The sequence below is a fragment of the Bos grunniens genome, chromosome 5 (genome assembly GCF_055505025.1).
Source record: "Bos grunniens cultivar Pamir isolate PY7600 chromosome 5, Bosgru_T2T1.0, whole genome shotgun sequence".
In the NCBI taxonomy this organism is placed as follows: Eukaryota; Metazoa; Chordata; class Mammalia; order Artiodactyla; family Bovidae; genus Bos; species Bos grunniens.
The window spans coordinates 107545198-107565675 of NC_141169.1; the positions used below are offsets into that span (position 1 = coordinate 107545198).

Here is a 20478-nt window from a genome sequence, read left to right on the forward strand (position 1 = left end):
TTCCAGATGCTGTTGGTGCCCTGCCCACTTCATGGAAGGGGTAGTGCTGACCATTTCCAAGTCTTCTGGCCACTTCTAGCTGCCCCTTTGTCTGGGGGGTTTTCTCTAGAGCCGCCACACATGGCCCCTGGAGTGCTGGGGCCTGACATCCTCAGGGGCAGCTCTCCATGATTGAGAGGGATTGACATACAAGGAATCCATTTCCTTGGCCTGGGGTTGGACCACTAAGACCTGTGGTCTATCCCCAAGTTCCTGGGAGGCTCCAGTAGCCCTTGGCATCCCCCCCACCCCATAACTGGCTGGAGAAGGCACCTCTCACAGGCTGCACTCCCTTTCTACTCCCTGGACAATGTTTCCATCCCTCACAAACTAGCCCCTTTCACCCACATCCCTGTCTCAGGGTCTTCTAAGACACCACCTCTTAGGACTTGAGTTGTATCCCCAAAAGACACATTGAAGTCTTAACCCCCAGGACCCTGGATTGTGACCTGATTTCAAAGTAGCCTGTGTGCGTGTTAAATCGCTCAGTCATGTCCGACTCTTTTTGTGACCCCATGGACTGTAGCCACCAGTCTCCTCTGTCCATGGGGTTTCCCAGTCAAGAACACTGGAGTGGGTTGCTGTATCTTCCTCCAGGGGATCTTTCCAACCCAGGGATTGAAGCTGTATCTCCTTCATTGCAGGCATTTTTTTTTTTTTAACTGCTGAGCCATTTGGAAGTAGGGTGATTGTAAGGGCAATTAGAGAAGTTGAAATGAAGTCATTAGGGTGGGCCCTTAATCAACATGACTGGTTATGTAAGATAGAAAGATGATAGGAGCAGATGTGGAAGGGAGAGGCCTTGTGGCGATGGGGGCAGAGATCAGAGGAGAGATGCAGCTAAGAGCCAAGGACTCCAGGCTGGCCGCCAGCTGGGAAGAGGCAGGAAAAGTCTTGCCTGGAAAGAGTCTCAGAGTGAAACCGCTAGGTGGTATTTCGGGGTGCTCGGAAGAGCTCTGGTCCTTTATGTCTCTTGTTCAGTCGATAAGTCATGTCTGACTCTTTGGGACCCCATGGACTGCAGCACACCAGGCTTCCCTGTCCTTCACCATTTCCTGGAGTTTAATCAGACTCATGTCCATTGACTCGGTGATGCCATCCAACCATCTCATCTGCTGCTGCCCCCTTCTCCTCCTGCCCTCAATCTTTCCCAGCATCAGGGCCTTTTCCAATGAGTCAGCTCTTTGTATCTGGTGGTCAAAGTATTGGAGCTTCAGCTCCAGCATCAGTCCTTCCAATGAATATTCAGGGTTGATTTCCTTTAGCATTGATTGGTTTGATCTCCTTGCTGTCCAAGGGACTCTCAAGAGCCTTCACTAGCATCACAGTTTGAAAGAATCAATTCTTCAGCACCCCAGCTTCTTTATGGTCCAGCTCTCACAGCTGTACATGTCTCTATGTGAAAAGAATTCAGCAAGAAGTAAATTGATAGATGAGAAGGGAGTTATTAGAACAGGACACTTGTGTGGCTTACAAGTGGATGGGTGGGAGAGTACCGCACCCAAGAACTTAGTGGGCTATAGTTTTATAATCAAAGGAAAAATAGGGAGGGGAAAAAGGCCACTTTCTTCCTCATCCTTGAGTAGCCATCACACTTCCATCAACTCCTCCTCTAGGTTGGGAAGGGGAGTTTTCTTGTCTCGACGTGGTCAAGCCAGGACTTGAAAAATATTATTTCAGGTCTCTGTACAATGAGTGACTTTCCACCAAATGTGTGCAGAGAGCATGTCCTAGGGGTTATTAACTCACTAAGCTCACTGGGCAGGGTGTGGGGCTCATGCCGCCATTGTTTCATTGTTTGGAGGCATGTCTTCTGTCGCATGGTTGCTAAGCAAGCCAGCTTGGTTTTGTGGTTAAGCAAACCTGCTTTCTTGAGAGATCATTAACTTACAGGGCTTTCTCATATTTTTTTCTACTTACAATCCCCTAGTGAGATTAATTGTTTCATCACCAGCTTTGTCTCTATCAAAAGGAAGCACAGCCCACTCTGAGACACACGGGATTTGGGCTTCTAGCCTCAGGATTGGCCCTCAGAATATGAGAGAATATGTTCCTGTTGTTTAAGCCACTCAGTTTTTGGTCCTCTATTGCAAAATGGCCCTAGGAAACTGACACACCTCCCGTCTGATGCCTCCTCAATTATTCCTTCACTTGCTCCCTCCCAGGGGCGGGTAAGAACCAGGCCCCCCAAGCTTTTCACACCCTCTCTGGCTGCAGCTGCCTTTTGCTCAGCAGCCCTCCGGCACCCCCACAGCTTGACACGACTGGCCCATCTGCCTCCCTGTGATGCTGGCAACATGAAGTTAGTCACTAACAAGTGGGCGGTGGTGGTGGAGGTTTAGTCGCTAATTCGTGTCTGACCCCTGCGATCCCATGGATTGTAGCCAGCCAGGCTCCACTGTCCCTGCGATTCTCCAGGCAAGAGTACTGGATCACTGCTGCATATAGAATATTCCTCCACTGGAGCCTGGGTAATTAATAGGATCTGATCAGATACTGAAGATGCTGTGGGACTCTTAGTCCTACCTGCGTCAGGAGAGCTTCAAGGAAGGTCAGGGTGACTCTGAAGTCTGCCTCTGGCATGGTGGAGAGGGGGTACCAGCCTGCTCCATTTCTGAGGAGCCCAGAGTAACAGGGAAGGGGCTCAGAGCCTTCAGAGAGGATTTAGGCTTTGTCTGTGAATGTTCTGATTATAGCCATTACTGAGCTGTGAATCACTTTGGAGGTCTGGAGATGCTTCTGGAAATATAAGAGGGCTGGATAATTTCCATCCGTGTATGAAGGCTTTTCTGGAGCCATTCTGGAGGAAGAACGGCCGTCTGCCAGCTCTGATGGAGACAGGCAGATAAGAGCGGGCTCTCTTTCCCTTTGTGATGGTGACAGACTTTGTCTACTGTCTTTGGGCCATATCCCACCACTTGCCCTCTTATGGAGGCTTCTCTGGTGTCTCAGACAGTTAAGACTCTGCCTGTAGTGGGGAAGACCCAGGTTTGATCCCTGGGTCAGGAAAATCTTCTGGAGAAGGGAATGCAACCTACTCCAATATTCCTGCCTAGAAAACCCCAGGGACAGAAGGGCCCAGAGGGCTGTGGTCCATGGGGTCACATAGAGTTGGACAGGACTGAGCAACTAACACACACAACCTCTTCCCTCTTACGGAGTTACTCTCTGGTGGCCTGAAGCATCCTGGAGGCAGAAAGCTGTGTTCAGTCCCGGGCCAGAGCATCACCCAAATGTGAGACGGCCCAGCCCAGCGCAGGGCTTCCATTCTATTTGGAAATGAAAGCAGAAGCACTTCTGTGGCTTTGTCTTCTCTTCCCCTTGGGAACCCCACAGATACTATGGGAAGATTTCTGGCCAAGTCAGAGGAGAAAGGAGGTGAGCTCATGCATCCGACTGGGGCAAGAGTCTGCAGAAGGAACTCTGCCTTGCTCCCCTCCTTTCCATGTTCATTTAGCTCCGACACTATGTGACTGAGGGTTTTCACAGGGAAACTGCTGAATTTTCAGGCATTTCCGGCTTGCCAGAGTTGAAAGTCAAAGGAGGAGTCAGGATCCTGGGAATAAACACAGCAGGTGGTGCAAGATTTGCAAGTTCTGGGAAGCATAAGAAGGGGCTGGCTGGCCTATATATATATTTTAAATAGATCTGTTGAACTATTGACATACAATTGTTGTTCTGTCGCTCAGTCATGTCTGAATTTTTGGGACCCCATGGACCGTAGCCCACCAAGCTCCTCTGTCCATGGGATATCTCCAGGCAAGAATACTAGAGTGGCTTGCCATTTCCTCTTCCAGGGGATCTTCCAGACCTAGGAACTGAACGCGTTTCTCCTGCATTGCAGGCAGGTTCTTTACCACTGAGCTCCGGGGAAGCCCATGTTCGTATATACATGTATGTATACATGTGTACGAGTGTCTGTATGTATATGTATATCTCCATGAAACCACCACAGCAAGTAAGATTTGGAACACGTCTACACCACCAAAAGGTTCCTCTTGCCCATTTGCCATTCCTGCTTTTCACCTTCTCCCACCCTCCCTTATCTCTTTCCTATCACTTAGGTAGTCATCCTTTTTCATAATTTTATATAAATGGAATCAAATAGGGTGCACTATTTTTGTCCAACTTCTTTCACTCATGTGATTGAAATTCAATGCAGTTTGTTCCTTGGAACAACAGTCCTCTCCTTTCAAACCCAAGTAGTATCCCATTGTGGGTTTACATTACAGTTTTACCCACTCACATGCCGATGAGCGTTTTGACTGTTTTTGGCTGCTACGAATAAAGCTTCTATGAACCTTCATGGACAAGTCTTTGTACAGATATATGCTTTTATTCTGTTAGTAAATATTTAGGATGGTAGGAGTTTGTTTGACTTTTTAAGGAAACCACAGAATGTTTTCCAAAGGGTTGTACATTTGTGTACATTCTCACCAGCAGCATTTGAGTATTCCATCCGATCACCCCATATCTGTGCCAAGACTTGGTCAATCTTTTTCGTTTCAGACATTCTAGTAAGTGTATAGTAGCCTTTCATTGTGGTGTTAAATTGCATTTCCCTTATGACTAATAATGTTGAACATTTTTATGCAATTATTTGATATCAATATATCTTATTTGGTGAAGTGCCTGTTCAAATGTTTGTCCATTAAAAAATTGAGTTGTTTATTTTCTGATTAATAAGTTCTGCTGCTGCTAAGTCGCTTCAGTAATGTCCGACTATGTGTGACCCCAGAGATGACAGCCCACCAGGCTCCTGCGTCCCTGGGATTCTCCAGGCAAGAACACTGGAGTGGGTTGCCATTTCCTTCTCCAATGCATGAAAGTGAAAAGTGAAAGTGAAGTCGCTCAGTCGTGTCCGACTCTTAGCGACCCCATGGACTGCAGCCTACCAGGCTCCTCCGTCCATGGGATTTTCCAGGCAAGAGTACTGGAGTGGGGTGCCATTGCCTTCTCCAAATAAGTTCTGAGGGTTCTTTATATATTCTGGATCAAAATTCTCTATCAGATACATGATTTGCAAATATTTTTCTCTGTGGAGCTTAAATGGTATCTTTCAAAGAGCAGAAAGTTGAAATTTTTATAAAGTCCAATTTATCAGGGTTTCCTTTAAATGGATTATGCTATTGCTACTGTACCTAAGAAATATTTGACTTTAAGCCAAGGTCACAAAGATGTTTTCTTCTTGAAGTTTAATATTTTTAGATTTTCCATTTAGTTCTATGATCCGTTTTGAGTAAATCTTAGTATATGGGATAAGGTATGAACTGAAATTCATTTTTGCAAATGGATATCCGATTATTCCAGTACCATTTGCTAAAAGGATTACACTCCCTCTGCTGAACTGCCTTTGCAAAAAAATTAGTTCTATATACAGGTCTATTTCTGGATCTTCTGTTCTGTTTCATTTATCTATTTACTTTTCTGTCTTTATACCAATATTACACTGCCTTCATGACTGCAGACTCAGAATGTCTGGGAATCCAGTAGTGTTCTTGCAACTTTGTTTTCTTTTTTTGAAGTTGTTTTGGCTCTTCTAGGTCCTTTGCATTTTCACATGAATTTTGGATCAGGTTGTCAGTTTCTACAAAACCCGCTGGGATTTTGATTGGGATTGAGATGAATCTATGGATGAATTTAGGGAGAAATAGCATCTTAACAGGATTGAGTCTTTCAGTTCATGAACATTCAACTCTTTCCACTGATTGTGGTCTTCTTTAAATTCTCTCACCAATATTTTGTATCTTTCCATGGATGAGTACTACATATTTTTTCTCAGATATATCCATAAGCATTTCATATTTTTGATGCCACTGTAAATGATATTTTTATTTCAATCTCAGCTTTTTGTTGCCGACATCCAGAAGCACAATGGATTTTCGTATAGAGAGTGTGTATCTTTTAAACTTGTCAAAGTCACATGTTAGTTCTAGCAGCTTTTTGTGAATTTCGTCAGATTTCCTACTAGACACTCAAGTTGTCTGGGAATAAAGATAATTTTACTTCCTGCTTTCCAATCTGGGTGCTTTTTATTTCTTTTCTTGTCTCATCAAACTGGCGAGATGCTAACAACAATGTTGGATGGAAGTGGTGAGACAACATTCTTGTCTTTTTCTTGATCATAGGGCAAAAACATTTGGTTTTACACCAAGTATAATTTTAACTGTCACTTTTTTTGGGTAGATACCCATTTTTAGATTGGGAAAACTCCTTCCTATTTCTAGTTTGCTGAGAATTTTTGCCAGAAGTTGGTGTTAGATTTTGTCAAATGCTTGTTCTGCATCTATTCAGATGATCATACCGTTTGTCTTTTAAATTTGTTAATGTGGTGAATTATGGTGTTAATTTTCAAATATTAAGCCATTCTTGTACTCCTGAGATAAAACCCCACTTAATCAGGATGTATCATTCTTTTTATACAGTGTTGGGTTCAATCTGCTATAATTTCCTAAAGAATTCTTGCATCTATGTTCATGAAGGTTTTTGGTCTGTTTTTCTTTTTTTAATGTTTTTGTCTAGTTTGAGTGTCAGGGTAATCCTGGCCTCATAGAATATGTTAGAAAGTATTTCCTATCCTTCAATCTTCCAGAAGAGTTTGAATAGAATTGCTATTAATTTTTCTTTTAGTATTTGGTAGACTTCATCAGCGTAGCCACCTGGGCCTAGAGTTTTCCTATAGGAAGATTTTAAACTGTCAGTTCAATTTTTAAAATAAAGTATTATTCGTGTTACCTATTTTTCCTTGAGTGAGCTTTGATATTTAGTGTGATATTTCAAGGAATTTCTCCATCTCATCTAAATTGATAAACTTACTGGCATAAACTTGCTCATAATTTTCCCTTATTATGCTTTAAATGTCTGTAGAATGTGTAATGGTGTCATCTCAAATTCCTGATACTGTGATATAGTGTCTTCTGTCTTTATTGATCTTCTTAAAGTACTAGCTTTTAGTTTCATTGATTTTTCTCCAGGTTTTTTTATTTCATTGATTTCTGCTCTGATTATTATTTCTTCTCCTTACTTGGGGTTTAATTTGCTCCTCTTTTTCTAGTTTCTAGTGGTAGAAGATGAGGCTGCTTGACCAAGACCTTTCTTTGCTTTTATGTGTGTTTTGTGCTGTAAATCTTTCCCTGAGTAATGCTTTAGCAATATTCTACAAAATTTGATATGTTGAGCTTTTATGCATTGGAGAAGGAAATGGCAACCCACTCCAGTGTTCTTGCCTGGAGAATCCCAGGGATGGGGGAGCCTGGTGGGCTGCCGTCCCTGGGGTTGCACAGAGTCGGACACGACTGAAGTGACTTAGCAGCAGCAGCAGTTTCATTTAGTTAAAAAATGCTTCTTAAATTCCCTTTACATTTCTCCTTTGAGCCATGGGTTTCAGAAGAGCATTATGTAGTTTCCACATATTTGGCGATTTTCCAGAGGTCTTTCTGTTGTTGTTCTAATGTAATTCCAGGGTGGTCAGAGTACATACTCTGTTTGACTGAATCCTTTTAAATTTGTTGAATCTTGTTTTGTGGACCAGAATATGGACTGTCTTGGTAAATGTTCCATGTTACACTTAAAAGATTTGTATTCAGATTTTGTTGGGTAGATTTTTCTATTAATGTCAATTAGGTCAAAATAGTTGACAGTTTGGTTCAAGCCTTCTGTATCCTTTCTGATTTCTGTCCCCTTGTTTTATTCATTATTGATAGAGGGATATTGAAATCTAAATGTGGTTGTGGATTTGTCTAGTTCTCCTTGAATTTCTATCAGTTCTTATTCTGTGCATTTGCTTTTGGCATCTGTTATTAGGTACATTTGTGTTTAGATTACTTTATCCTATTGATGAATCTTGCCTGGAGAATCCAATGGACAGAGGAGCCTGGCAGGCTATCGTCCATGGGGTTGCAAAGAGTCAGACACAACTGAGCAACTGAACACACAGGCTCCACCTAGGTTTCTTCCTCCTGTGCCATGAACTGAAAATTCTTTCAGCAATGCGTGCATGCTACATGGCTTCAGTCGTGTCCGACTCTGCAACCCATGGATGATAGCCCGCCAGGCTCCTCTGTCCGTGGGATTCTCCAGGCAAGATTCATCAATAGAATAAAGTAATCTAAACACAATTGGACCTAATAACAGATGCCAAAAGCATAGAACAAACACTGATAGAACTGATAGGCTTCTCCAGGTGAGAATACTGGAGTGAGTTGTCACGTCCTCCTCTAGGGGCTCTTCCCAGCCCGGGGATTGAACCCAGGTCTCCTACATTGCAGGCAGACTCTTTACCATCTGAGCTACCAGGAAGACCCAACCCCAAATATCTTCCTCTACTGCTAGTCACCATGACTGCAATCCCTCCATTCGAGGGTGGGGAAATGTGTAGAGGGATCTTGGTGCAGTACCTGCCTCCAGAGGAACACTCCAGAAATGATAACTGATCTATCAGGATCTGTACTTTTGATGTTGATTTACATCTATTTGTTGATTCAGTTCTCTGGCCGCCTCCTTTCAATCTGGAAACGTCTATCCCCCGCCGCCACCCCACCCCCCGGCCAATCTTTTCTGCTTACTTTGATGGGCTGGCTGATCTGTTAGTGATCATGGTGCATTTCCCCTGTTCTGAGCTCATGCTAATTAAGAGAGAGACAGGCACCCTGGTAGGTGGTTCTCTGCTTCCCTCTCACCAACCCCACGTCCTTCTCCAGCCTCCTTCCATCCTCACCACGCCTCTCTCTCATCTTCCATCTTCAGGTTCTGAAGAGACTCGAAGAAATTGACAGATCCGGATGGCCACCATTGATGGGAGAATGGTCTCCAGACCCCGGGGATCTGGCCGGGGGCGCCAGGGGAGTGGGGCCTGCTTGGGCTCCCTGGACGACCTGCCATGCGAGGGGACTCAGGAGCTGGCAGCGACTCAGCTGGCCATGCTGAGGAGGGCACAGGAATTCTTTCAGACCTGTGACAAGGAGGGCAAGGGCTTCATCGCCAGGGCAGATATGCAGGTAAGGGGTCCCTGGGCTGGGCCTGCCCACCTGGAATGCCAAGGGCCTGGGTCTCCCTCTCTTGGGTTGGGACCTGTCTCTTGGGATGTGACGTCTTTAACAGAAAGTGAAAGTGTTAGTCGCTCAGTCGTTCTGACTCTTTGCAACCCCTTGGACTGTAGCCCGCCAGGCTCCTCTGTCCATGGAATTTCCCAGGCAAAAATACTGGAGTGGGTTGCCATTTCCTTCTCCAGGGAATCGTCCCAACCCAAGGATCAATCCCAGGTCTCCTGAATTGCAGGCAGATTCTTTACTGTCTGAGCCACCAAGGAAGCCCTTTAACAGAAAAGATGCCGTTAACTCTGTCCTGGAAGGAGACATCGACCCAGACTCTTGTGGGAGCCAGATCTCCTGGTGCTCTTTTTCTGGTCTATACTTGCTGTCTGACTTGGGAGCTGTTTCCTCTGACTCAGTAACTCCCTCAGTTCAGTTCAGTTCAGTCGCTCAGTCGTGTCCGACTCTTTGCGACCCCATGAATCGCAGCACGCCAGGCCTCCCTGTCCATCACCAACTCCCGGAGTTCACTCAGACTCACGTCCGTCGAGTCAGTGATGCCATCCAGCCATCTCATCCTCTGTCGTCCCCTTCTCCTCCTGCCCCCAATCCCTCCCAGCATCACAGTCTTTTCCAATGAGTCAACTCTTCGCATGAGGTGGCCAAAGTACTGGAGTTTCAGCTTTACCCTCATTCCTTCCAAAGAAATCCCAGGGCTGATCTCCTTCAGAATGGACTGGTTGGATCTCCTTGCAGTCCAAGGGACTCTCAAGAGTCTTCTCCAACACCACAGTTCAAAAGCATCAATTCTTCAGCGCTTAGCCTTCTTCACAGTCCAACTCTCACATCCATACATGACCACAGGAAAAACCATAGCCTTGACTAGACGGACCTTTGTTGGCAAAGTAATGTCTCTGCTTTTGAATATGCTATCTAGGTTGGTCATAACTTTCCTTCCAAGGAGTAAGTGTCTTTTAATTTCATGGCTGCAATCACCATCTGCAGTGATTTTGGAGCCCAAAAAAATAAACTCTGACACTGTTTCCCCATCTATTTCCCATGAAGTGATGGGACTGGATGCCATGATCTTCGTTTTCTGATTGTTGAGCTTTAAGCCAACTTTTTCATTCTCCTCTTTCACTTTCATCAAGAGGCTTTTTGGTTCCTCTTCATTTTCTGCCATAAGGGTGGTGTCATCTGCATATCTGAGGTTATTGATATTTCTCCCGGCAATCTTGATTCCAGCTTGTGTTTCTTCCAGTCCAGCGTTTCTCATGATGTACTCTGCATATAAGTTAAATAAGCAGGGTGACAATATACAGCCTTGATGAACTCCTTTTCCTATTTGGAACCAGTCTGTTGTTCCATGTCCAGTTCTAACTGTTGCTTCCTGACCTGCATACAGATTTCTCAAGAGGCAGATCAGGTGGTCTGGTATTCCCATCTCTTTCAGAATTTTCCACAGTTTATTGTGATCCACACAGTCAAAGGCTTTGGCATAGTCAATAAAGCAGAAATACATGTTTTTCTGGAACTCTCTTGCTTTTTCCATGATCCATTGGATGTTGGCAATTTGATCTCTAGTTCCTCTGCCTTTTCTAAAACCAGCTTGACCATCAGGAAGTTCACGGTTCACATATTGCTGAAGCCCTAGGATTGTGGAAAATAGTGATTGCAATATAAGTTTCTTGAAGACATGGAGAAGAACCTTCTGGAACACAGGTGGAAAGGCATTGACTTGTTGCCTTGCAGCACAGCTCTGAGTTGTGCTCAAGCCTCTCCCACGAGGTACTGTGACTCTCCGCTCTGTGGCCGGGTTACTAAACCAAACTCGGATCCACTGTCCCATGCGCCATAAAGCTATCTATCCATGCTGGGTTGTGGGGAAGGAAATGTAGCATTTATTACCAGGTCAGGCAAGGAGCCCAGGACCTTCAAGCTCCCTGAGGGGTTTCAGCAAAGCATCTTTAAAGGCCAGGTTTGGAAGGGAGAGTTCCAGGGTCTGTGATCAGTTCATGCACAATTCTTGATTGGCTGATGGTGAGAGATCAGAGCGCTGTCACAGGGATTCAGGTGATCAATCCTCGGGCTCCAGGAGGCCCGGGGACTACGTACTCATGATCATCAGGTATATGACGTTTTCCATTTGGTGGTGGCTTTTATCATCTGTAGAACAACTCAGGCAGTGTGCTTCAGATACTATTATCTAGGTCTTTCGTGCTAAGTCACTTCAGTCATGTCTGACTCTGCGACACCATGGTCTGTAACCCACCAGGCTCCTTGTCTGCAGGATTTTCCAGGCAAGAATACTGGAGTGGGCAGCCTTCAGAGAGGATCTAAAGCAGAGGATGCTGGGAAGGGGTCTGTCCTGGGAAGGCCCCAGAGGGTCCTGCTTGCTTACATCAGCACCAGCAGCCACAGACAGTGTGGCCCGCCCCCAAACAACTCTACTTACCAATACTGAAATGAACATTGTATGTCATTTTCATATGTCACTAAATATTATCCTTTTGATGTTGTTTTCAACCGTTAAAAAATGTAAAAGTCATTCTTAGCTCACTGGGCATAGGAAAACAGGCTCTGGGTCCCACTTACAGGACGGGGGCGTGGCTTGCCCACCCCTGGTCTGGTACCTTCCTGCCGCTAGTATAAAAGTTCTTCTGAGCGTCTTCCTGCAGTCTCTCATGCTGCAGTCATGGTTTCACCCGGACGAGACTAGAGGAAGCATAGGTTCTGCTGGAGCTCTGACAGCATCTCCCCTACCCCTACCAGCCCTCACTTATCTGTCAAGTGCATTTTGGGTGGGGGACATACAGTGGTGTTAAGGGGATGAAGACCCAAGATGGGCAGGTTTTCTTTTTTTCCCAGTCTTTTCATTTTGTATTGGGGTATAGCCGATGCGGTGGTAGGCTGCTCCCCCAGTGCTCCTGTTCTTCTTTCTCCTGTGTAATGACAGGAAGTCCACTCGCAGTAGGTGAGATGGGCTTCAGCCATCTGACAGGTGCTCAGAGCAGCGGTGGGCAGCCAGCTGGCCTGGCAGGGCAGGACCACAGGTGGAAAGGAGCCGGTCTTGGGGATGGCTGGCTGCCCTGAGCTCACGCTCCAGGGGCAGACATCCTGCTACCAGACAGTGGGCAGAAGACCCTGATCTGCATAGGTGCACAGGGTTTCGGCAGGGATGTGAGGGTCTTCAGACCTGCCCATGTCCCCCCACAACACCTCACACCCTCCTCCACAAGGAACCCCGCTGTGTGTCCCTTGGGGATCATTCCTGAAAGAGCTGGGGTGAAGACTGCTTTGCAGGGAGGGGTCCCTTAGAGAAGCAGAGTCGTGGGCTGGAGGGTGCTGAGTGAGAGGCTGAGGGACACAGGAGGGCCAGGCTGGAGAAGGGGGTGAAAAGACCTTTCCAGCCGGGAGAGAGAGCTGGAACTGGATGGGCAGTCTGCAGTCTCATAAATCCCATTTCCCCAGTTTTTTAGAGAAGTGTGTGGGCTTCTCAGATGGCACTAGTAGTAAAGAAACTGCCTGCCAATGTAGGAGTCACAGGCGATGCGGGTTCAGTCCCTGGGTCGGGAAGATCCCCTGGAGGAGGGCATGGCAACCCACTCCAGTGTTCTTGTCTGGAGAATCCCATGGGCAGAGGAGCCTGGAGGGCTGCAGTCCATGGGGTCGCACAGAGTCAGGCAGACTGAGAGACTGAGCACCCGAGAGCGGTGTGATGATCATCACCGGTGCCAAGAGCACACCTCCCAACACTGCCTGCGGTTCCTGGATTAGCCGAGCTGTAAAGAACCACCCAGGAGCTGGCCAACCAGCCGAACCCCGCCGCTCCCCATTTCTGTGAGCGCCGGGTTATTGGACCCCAGCCGGCTCTTTGCAGACCCTCCACAGCAGATTCCAAGTTACAGCTCAGACTTTTAGAAGCCGTCACAGAGGCCCACAAAGCCTCAAAGGGGCACCATCCGACGCTTACAGGAGAAGCTAGATGACTCCTCAGTTAGGTTAGCAAGGAGACTCTTAAAGAATTTTACGGAAAATTGACTAATTTTAATCCTGAATCTGCAGCTTACTGGCAGTGTGCATTTGTGTGAATCTCTTAACCCCTGTAAGCTGTGTTGCTCATGTGTGAATTATTTATAACTATCCCCTGGCTCTAGAAGAGAGTCAGACACCCGTGTTCATGCAGAGCACTTAGCCCCGAGCTGGGACCTGAAATCTCCCCATAAATGCTCACCGTCTGTGTGTGTGTTCATGGTGGTGGGGAACTTACTTATACCCTGATTCTTAATCCCTAGTGTCCTCCACCTTGTGATGCTTTAAAATTGTGTGTGCCCATCTGTGCCTGCTAAGTCACTTGAGTCATGTCCGACTCTGTGACCCCATGGACTGTAGCCCTCCACCCTCCTCTGTCCATGGGATTCTCCAGGGAAGAATACTGGAGTTGGTTGCCATGTCCTTTTCCAGGGGATCTTCCCGACCTAGGGATCGAACCCTCGACTCATACTCCTGTACTGGCCAGTGGGTTCTTTACCACTAGCTCCAACTGATAAATTCACTAAAAATTTCTTAATCGTTTCTAAGTGACTATTTCAGTGCTTCTCAATACATTCAGATTGTTGTGTAATCATCACTCCCACTCAGCTCCAGAGCTCTTCTTATTTTGCAAAAGAGAAACTGTCCCCATTAAAGCCTACCTCCTCATCCCCCTCCCCCAGCCCCCAGAACTATCCTGCCTTATGTCTCTATGGATACGGCTCCTCTGGGGACCTCATGTAAGTGGAATCATATAGTGTCCATCCTGGCGTGACCGCTGTATTTCACTGAGCAGAATGTCTTCAAGATGCCCCGTGGCAGCACTTATCAGAATCTCCTCTTTTCAGGGCTGTATAAGATTCCATTGTACCTATTTATCATATTTTGTGTATCCATTTGACCATCAATGGGCACTTCTGATGCTTCACACCCTTGCCTGTGAACCATGCTACTGTGATCAGGGATGTACAAATGCACTTGGCGGCCCTGCTCTCAGTTCTCTGGGGTGTGTACCCCAAAGCAGGATCACTGGATCCCAGGCGATTCTATGTGTGGTTTGGAGAAGCCCCAGCCTGTTTCCACAGCGGCTGCACTGTCACACTGGGAGGCCAGGCGAGTGTCATCTGTTCTGCCTCCAAGGCCAAGAAGGGACATTTCTGCTGGAGAGTGTCCCCTCCAGTCATCTCCAACAGGCACTGACCTCGCTCGTTTCCAGTCTGTGGGAGCAAAGGTGGTTATGCTTCTTAGAAGACTTTTGGCCACGTCTAGGGACATTCTATTTTTTTTTTTTAATTTGGTTTATGTGGACCATTTTAAACACTTGTAATTAACTAGTTTATTTATGTTCGGCTGTGCTGGGTCTTTGTTGCTGAGCGGGCTTTTCTCTAGCTGTGGCGAGCGGGGCCTACTCTCTAGTTCCGGTGTGTGGGCTTCTCATTGCGGTGACTTCTCTTGTTGCTGTTCACCGGTTCCAGGGCGTGCGGGCTGCAGGAGTGGCAGCACTCAGGCTCGGCAGTGGCAGCGCCCAGGCTCTAGAGCACAGGCTCGACAGTCGTGGCACAGGGGCTTAGTTGCTTCTTAGCACGTGGAATCGTCCAGGATCAGGGATCAAACCCACGTCTCCTGCACTGGCAGGAGGATTCTTCACCACTGAGCCACCAAGGAAGCCCTGGGGACATTCTTGACTGGAGTGACCAGAGAGGGAGATGCTGCTGGCGTCTACAAAGTGTTGTCCAGGGATGTTGCTGAGTGTCCTGTAAGACCCAGAGCAGCTCTCTCCCCAGCAACGAATTCTCCGACCTGAAATGTCAGTAGTGCAGAGGTTGAGACACCTGTCTACACCCAGCCGTCAGCCTGGACCAAGCGCCTCAAAGCACCAGGCGGAATCAAGGTAAAGCCCACCTCCAGACCTCACAGTCCTGTTCTGAAAACACTGGATGTGGCTGGGCTCAACCACAGGGACAGGAGTCTGAACAGGAGACTGTGGGAGAAGAGGAAGACTTCAATCTGGCTGTAAAGGTGGATCCCTTGTGGTCTTATCCTTTTTTATGAAAGTAAAACTAACTTCATCATTTTAAAAAGCACATTATAGACAGGAGGAAGATAAAGGTACGATTTCCACCCCTCCCTCCAAGTGCCACCCTCCGGGGAAAATCCAGTGTGCAGGGCTGGTATGTGTCCTTCTGAAACTTTTTTTTTTTTTTTCTGTGCACATACAGTCAGTTTAATTCTTTTAAAATGAGGTCACAGAACATTGTTCACATGCAATTGTTATTCTTTTTGCAAAGTTAACTTCATTTTGTTGGTTTTCTCTTTAGTGAGTGTTTCCCTTAGATGCGTTTGAAGCTATGCAAACCTTAGCTTTCTGCTGCACGAGACATGTTAGGGGCTGGTAGCCTGGAAGACAGAGGGTCTGTCCTGCTGGGGTGCAGCAGGAGACAGCATTTGTCCCTGGCTCTGGGAGCCTGCCCCCTCAGCACGGCTATGCTAGGGCCTAGACTCCTGTTCTAGGGCCTAGTTGATAAGACCTTGCTGAGCATTCCCAGGGGGCTGGTCAGGATCTGGAGTGGGTGAGGTGTCGACCAGAGATCTGTGAATAGGAGTTCAGAACCGCCTGAGATCACTTGTAGTCACTCGTTTATTGATTCGCTCGTTCAATAAGTGAACGAGTTGCATACCCCTGGGTTGTCGACATTGGCCAGATCCTGGGGCACAATAGTGAGCAAACATGAGTGGGGCCCCTCTTCCCAGAGCTTCCAGGCCGGAGGAGCAGACGTTTATCCACTAATCACATCCATCAGGACGTGAAGTACAAAGTGAGGTGAGACTTGTGAATGAGTGCTATGTGTTTCGGGGAGTCTGGGTCTCTTCTAAGCTGGGGGCTGCCAAGCCTTCCTGGGGAAGTGATGCCAAGAGGCAGGAATTGAGGGTTAACTGGGAGGCGGTGGGGGGAGGCCAGGGTTTGGGGGGCGTGGACTTGTGAAGAGCTGGTTGGGCTGTGGGCTGAGTAAGGAGGGTGACCCTGCCTCCTCCCTGTCGCCCTCCATCCTCTGCCTGCCCGTCCAGGTGGAGCTGAAGGGACACAGGCCCCACCCATGAAGCAGGATTCTGGAAGGCTGGTATGGGCAGTGCTGGCCGGGCAGATTTTGGTGGCAGGGGTGGGATAGAAATGAGACAAGGGAATTAAGGAAGGGTGCCCAGAGAACCACTAGCCCACAGCAGAGGCCCTGAAGGAGAAATCACTTTTTTATCCCAGGCTGGCCTCCACTGTGACTTCAGGCAAATCCCCGAGCTTCGCGGGTTATCAGCACCATGGAGTGAATCATCGCGTCCCTCTGCATTCGGCTTGGCTCCCTTAGCTAAAAATGCAGACAGCACTAGGTACCCAGGGGACAGGAGCAGAATGAGTTGCTTTTACACAGCTCTGCAGGCCCGGAGACGAAAGATAAATAAGAGGCAATTATGGTTATTAAGACTAAAGGATTTTGCAAGTAGGGCCAGTGAAGAGAGGTGAAGAGATCTAGTGTTCGCAGTTTGCGGAGGAGGCTGGAGAAGCCCTTGGTGTTGCTCTGCCGGGATGTGAAGACTGAGGATGACTTGGAAGGTATAAGACTGTCGTCCTCCCGCCCCTCAGTTTCAGTGACAGCAGGAGGAAGAAGCTGGGTTGAGACGGAGACAAGGTGTGGGATTCTGTCATGGGAAGGACTTGTGCTCAGAAGTGTTGTTGGATTCAGAAGTGGTGCCAGAGATTGGGTGCGACCTAGCTTTTCCTGGGTGATGCTAACAAGAGCAAGGGTACCCACCTGTTGGTGGTTAGAGGCAATTTGGGGGTCCTACTGACTCTGAAATTCCTTCCAGCCCATTTCTGGGTTCAGCACGGAGACCACATTTTATTATTTTTTAAATGTTTATTTATTTATTTTTGGCTACGGTGGTCTTTGTTGCTGTGAGCAGGCTTCCTCTAGTTGCGGCGAGTAGGGGCTACTCTCTAGCTGCGGTGTGTGGCCTTCTCATTTCCTGGCCTCTCTGTTTGGAGCTTGGGCTCTAGGGCATGTGGGCTTCAGTAGCGCGGCTCCTGGGCTCTAAAGTGAGGGCTCAGTAGTTGTTGTACATGGGCTTACTTGCCCCACAGCATGTGAGATCCTCCTGGACCAGGGATCGAACCCATGTCCCCTGCATCAGCAGATGGATTTTTAACCACCGGACCACCAGGGAAGCCCGAGACCACACTTTAGATATCAAATTCAGGCTGAGCGTGGGAGAGAGGCAGATTATCACAAGGAAAGGACTGGAATCTTGGTTTTCAGCCTGCCTCCAGTGGGATGCCTTTAGCTTCAGAAGAAGTTAATGGACTTTCCACTTGCCAGATTGACCCCCCTCCTCGCCCTATATTCTCTGCCTTTGACTTTGGGACAGCTGGTTTATGGACTGTGATAAGCTAGAGATTTTGCTCTTTGCTCAGCAGATGTACTTCCAGAACCTGCACACACAGTCTCACTCCCCTTCCTTTAAAAAAAAAACCCATTCATATTTAATTCAATGATTCTAAATGGCTCCGACACCATCCTGCCTCCCCACATTGTGATCCATCACCGTCTTGCTTAATGCACGTACCTGCCAAATTAATCTTTATGGCTTATCAGCGAGAAGATTGCCAGAGGATCAAGCTGAGTGTTTCTCAAGTTATGTCAGGGGCGCTCACACCTGCCAGCTCTTTCTGACTGTTCAGATGCACGTGTGCCTTCCCTCTTGCGGCTCCGTGTGTTCCTTGTCTTCAGCTGTCTGTCACTTCCACAGTGAGAAAATTTGTGCAGCCATCCCCAGGGGAACAGGAGGAAGGGAGAGGGACAGCTGGGTTCTAATGAACTCCCTTGGGAGTCACCACTGGGAAGTTTTGATTATTAGGGTACAAGAGGGTGCTTGCTTCAAGGGTGCAAATTAACCCTAGCCTGGGGCCACTGCACAGCAGGCAAAGGCCAGGGGGAAGCTCAGCTTTGTTCTTCATCTTTCCGTGTCTGCTCTTCCCTCCCTAGGTGATTGGGGCAGCCCAGGACCGAGGTCCAGTGACCTCACACCCCACTGGGCCAGTTTCTCTTTACAACACAAATACTCTTGTCCACACCTTAAGCCAGTGGCAGTTGTTTTTTCAGGAGTAGTTGAGAGCCCACCTGGGAAATCCTATATATATTAAGTTATATATAAATATAGAAAGAAATATACACAAATTTACTTATAAATCACCCAGCAAGTTGCCTAACAGATGAGCAGGTACCCAAGAGATGGTGGAGTCCTAATATTCAGAGGAGAAGGAAGGTGAAGCTTCAGAATCCAGCTTCTGGCTTTTGTCGGCTGGGGATGGAAGGCGCCACTGCCCCCAGGCAGCCCTCTGGGATGGAAGGCGCCGCCGCCCCCAGGCAGCCCTCTGTGATGAGCAGTGTTAACCCTGGCAGTCTGCATTGTTTTCAGAGACTCCATAAGGAGCTGCCCCTCAGCTTGGAGGACCTGGAGGATGTGTTTGATACCCTGGATGCTGATGGCAACGGCTTCCTGACCCCAGAGGAGTTCACCACTGGATTTAGTAAGTTCTGATGGGTGCTGGGGCCCCAGGGTACGGGTCAGCCTAAAGCCATATAAGGGTTTCCCAGGTGGTGCTAGTGGCATAGAAACCGCCTGCCAATGCAGGAGACGTAAGAGATGCAAGTTGGATCCCTGGGTCAGGAAGATCCTCTGGAGGAGGAAATGGCAACCCACTCCAGTATTCTTGCCTGGAGAACCCCATGGACAGAGGAGCCTGGCAGGGGACAGTCTGGGGGGTCGCAGAGACTTGGACACTGAGCGTCTGAGCAGAGCCCTATAAGAAGCAGCTCTGCTCCATCATCTCTGAGGCAGCATGTTGTACACCCTTCCCTGCCTCTCAAAGTTTCCAGATTGTGGGTCATTTGTTCTTTTTTCATGTGCCCTCCATCCCTGCTCACACCACTGCCCGCTTGGTGCCCACCCCCTGGAGAACGGCAAGGAGCGAGCAGAGAAGCTCTGCGGGGAGGCTCGGCATAAGAGGGGAGCTGAGGTGGGGTTTCCAGTCTGTCTGGGACCACAGAGTGGGAGGCTTACATGGCTCATTGCAACCTGGCTGGCTGAGTCTTCCAGGTTGAGGGGCACCAGCTTTCACAGGAATTTGTAAAGGGTTTGAATAGACCAGTTGTTCTCAAAGTGACCAGGAGGGAAAGAACTGAGATCCATGAATGAGATTAAAAAAAACAAAACAAAACAGATACACCATCATATCTGATACTGATCAGATATTGATTAGAACAAATACAGGTCAGATAAATCACCATACATCTGCCTCCTTCCAGGAACCTTGTATTTGCTTAGACATCTCTGATGCCTTTCCTGACCTTCAGAAATTGATAACTGACTTGTAATGTGAAGCACAGTGATGCTGGCAGCCAGGAGAGCTAGGTGGTAACATGAAGCATAGGGAGTCGGGCTGCTGGAGTGTGATGGGGGGAAGGTCTTATAGAAGGAATCCATGGAGAGATGATCTGAAGCCAGCCTTTAAAGTTTTGAGAACTACAAAATGCCATAGTACCTGCACTCTGCCTTTCCCAGGTTCTAACATCTCTGGCAGAATCTCATCCAAGTAGGAAAGACACAGAATCCAGAGCATGTCATCCAAAGGTCTTTGCTATGAAGGTCTGATCTCCCTTTTCTGTCTCTCGGCTGAACCTCAAGTGATTCCTGGCCGCTGAGAAAGTGAAGGTCTTCCTTGGTGAGCGTTGCCTAATTCAGACTGTTGTGCCCATGCGTCCCCCAGGTCACTTCTTCTTCAGCCAGAATAATCCAAGTCAGGAAGATGCAGGTGCACAGCCGGCCCAGCTCCAGGAGGAGAAGGTGTATCAGAGTAGAGGGGACGAGGACCTGGGCGACATGGAAGAAGATGAAGAAGCACAGTTCCAGACCCTCATGGACAGACTTGGAGCCCAAAAGGTTTTGGAAGAGTAAGTGGTGACAATGACCTGGGGACGGGGCCCAGCCCAGGGACAGCCTCTCCATCTGGCCCTTTCCACCTTAATGCTCATGAAGCCTTCAGCCAAGTCCTGGGTCTCTGCTTCCAGCTAGACCGGTGACTCAGTGCAGCCTGCCCTTGGCCATGACCTGGCTGGGTGCTAGGATTTAGGGCTCTGACCCTGCTTTTTGCATTATTTCCACGGGTAACACCCTGGTCCCCTGATCTCTCACTCTCTGCTGTTTATAATCAGCACTGTCCTTGGCTTAGTCTCCTTCACTTTAGGGGTGCTCACCCAACGGAGGGTAGTGCCAGGCCTTGAGGGTTTTCAGTGAGTCGCACCTGAGGCTTCCTGTCACCGCCTGCTCA

At 47.9% G+C, this 20478-nt stretch overlaps 1 protein-coding gene across 4 annotated transcripts in view; it reads left to right on the plus strand.

Moving 5' to 3' along the window:
• Window positions 1-20478, plus strand: part of CRACR2A (calcium release activated channel regulator 2A) — a 156575-nt gene that overhangs the window by 72129 nt on the left and 63968 nt on the right. For 3 of the 4 annotated variants that reach the window (XM_086404262.1, XM_086404261.1, XM_086404263.1), the window contains 3 exons: window positions 8785-9035; window positions 18567-18678; window positions 19918-20101. In XM_086404262.1, coding sequence (XP_086260388.1) covers window positions 8820-9035; window positions 18567-18678; window positions 19918-20101 — 512 coding nt within the window. In that variant the 5' untranslated portion in view covers window positions 8785-8819. Of the gene's footprint in view, window positions 1-8784; window positions 9036-14861; window positions 14992-18566; window positions 18679-19917; window positions 20102-20478 lie in introns of those variants that run through there. The other variant, XM_086404264.1, reaches the window with a different exon arrangement.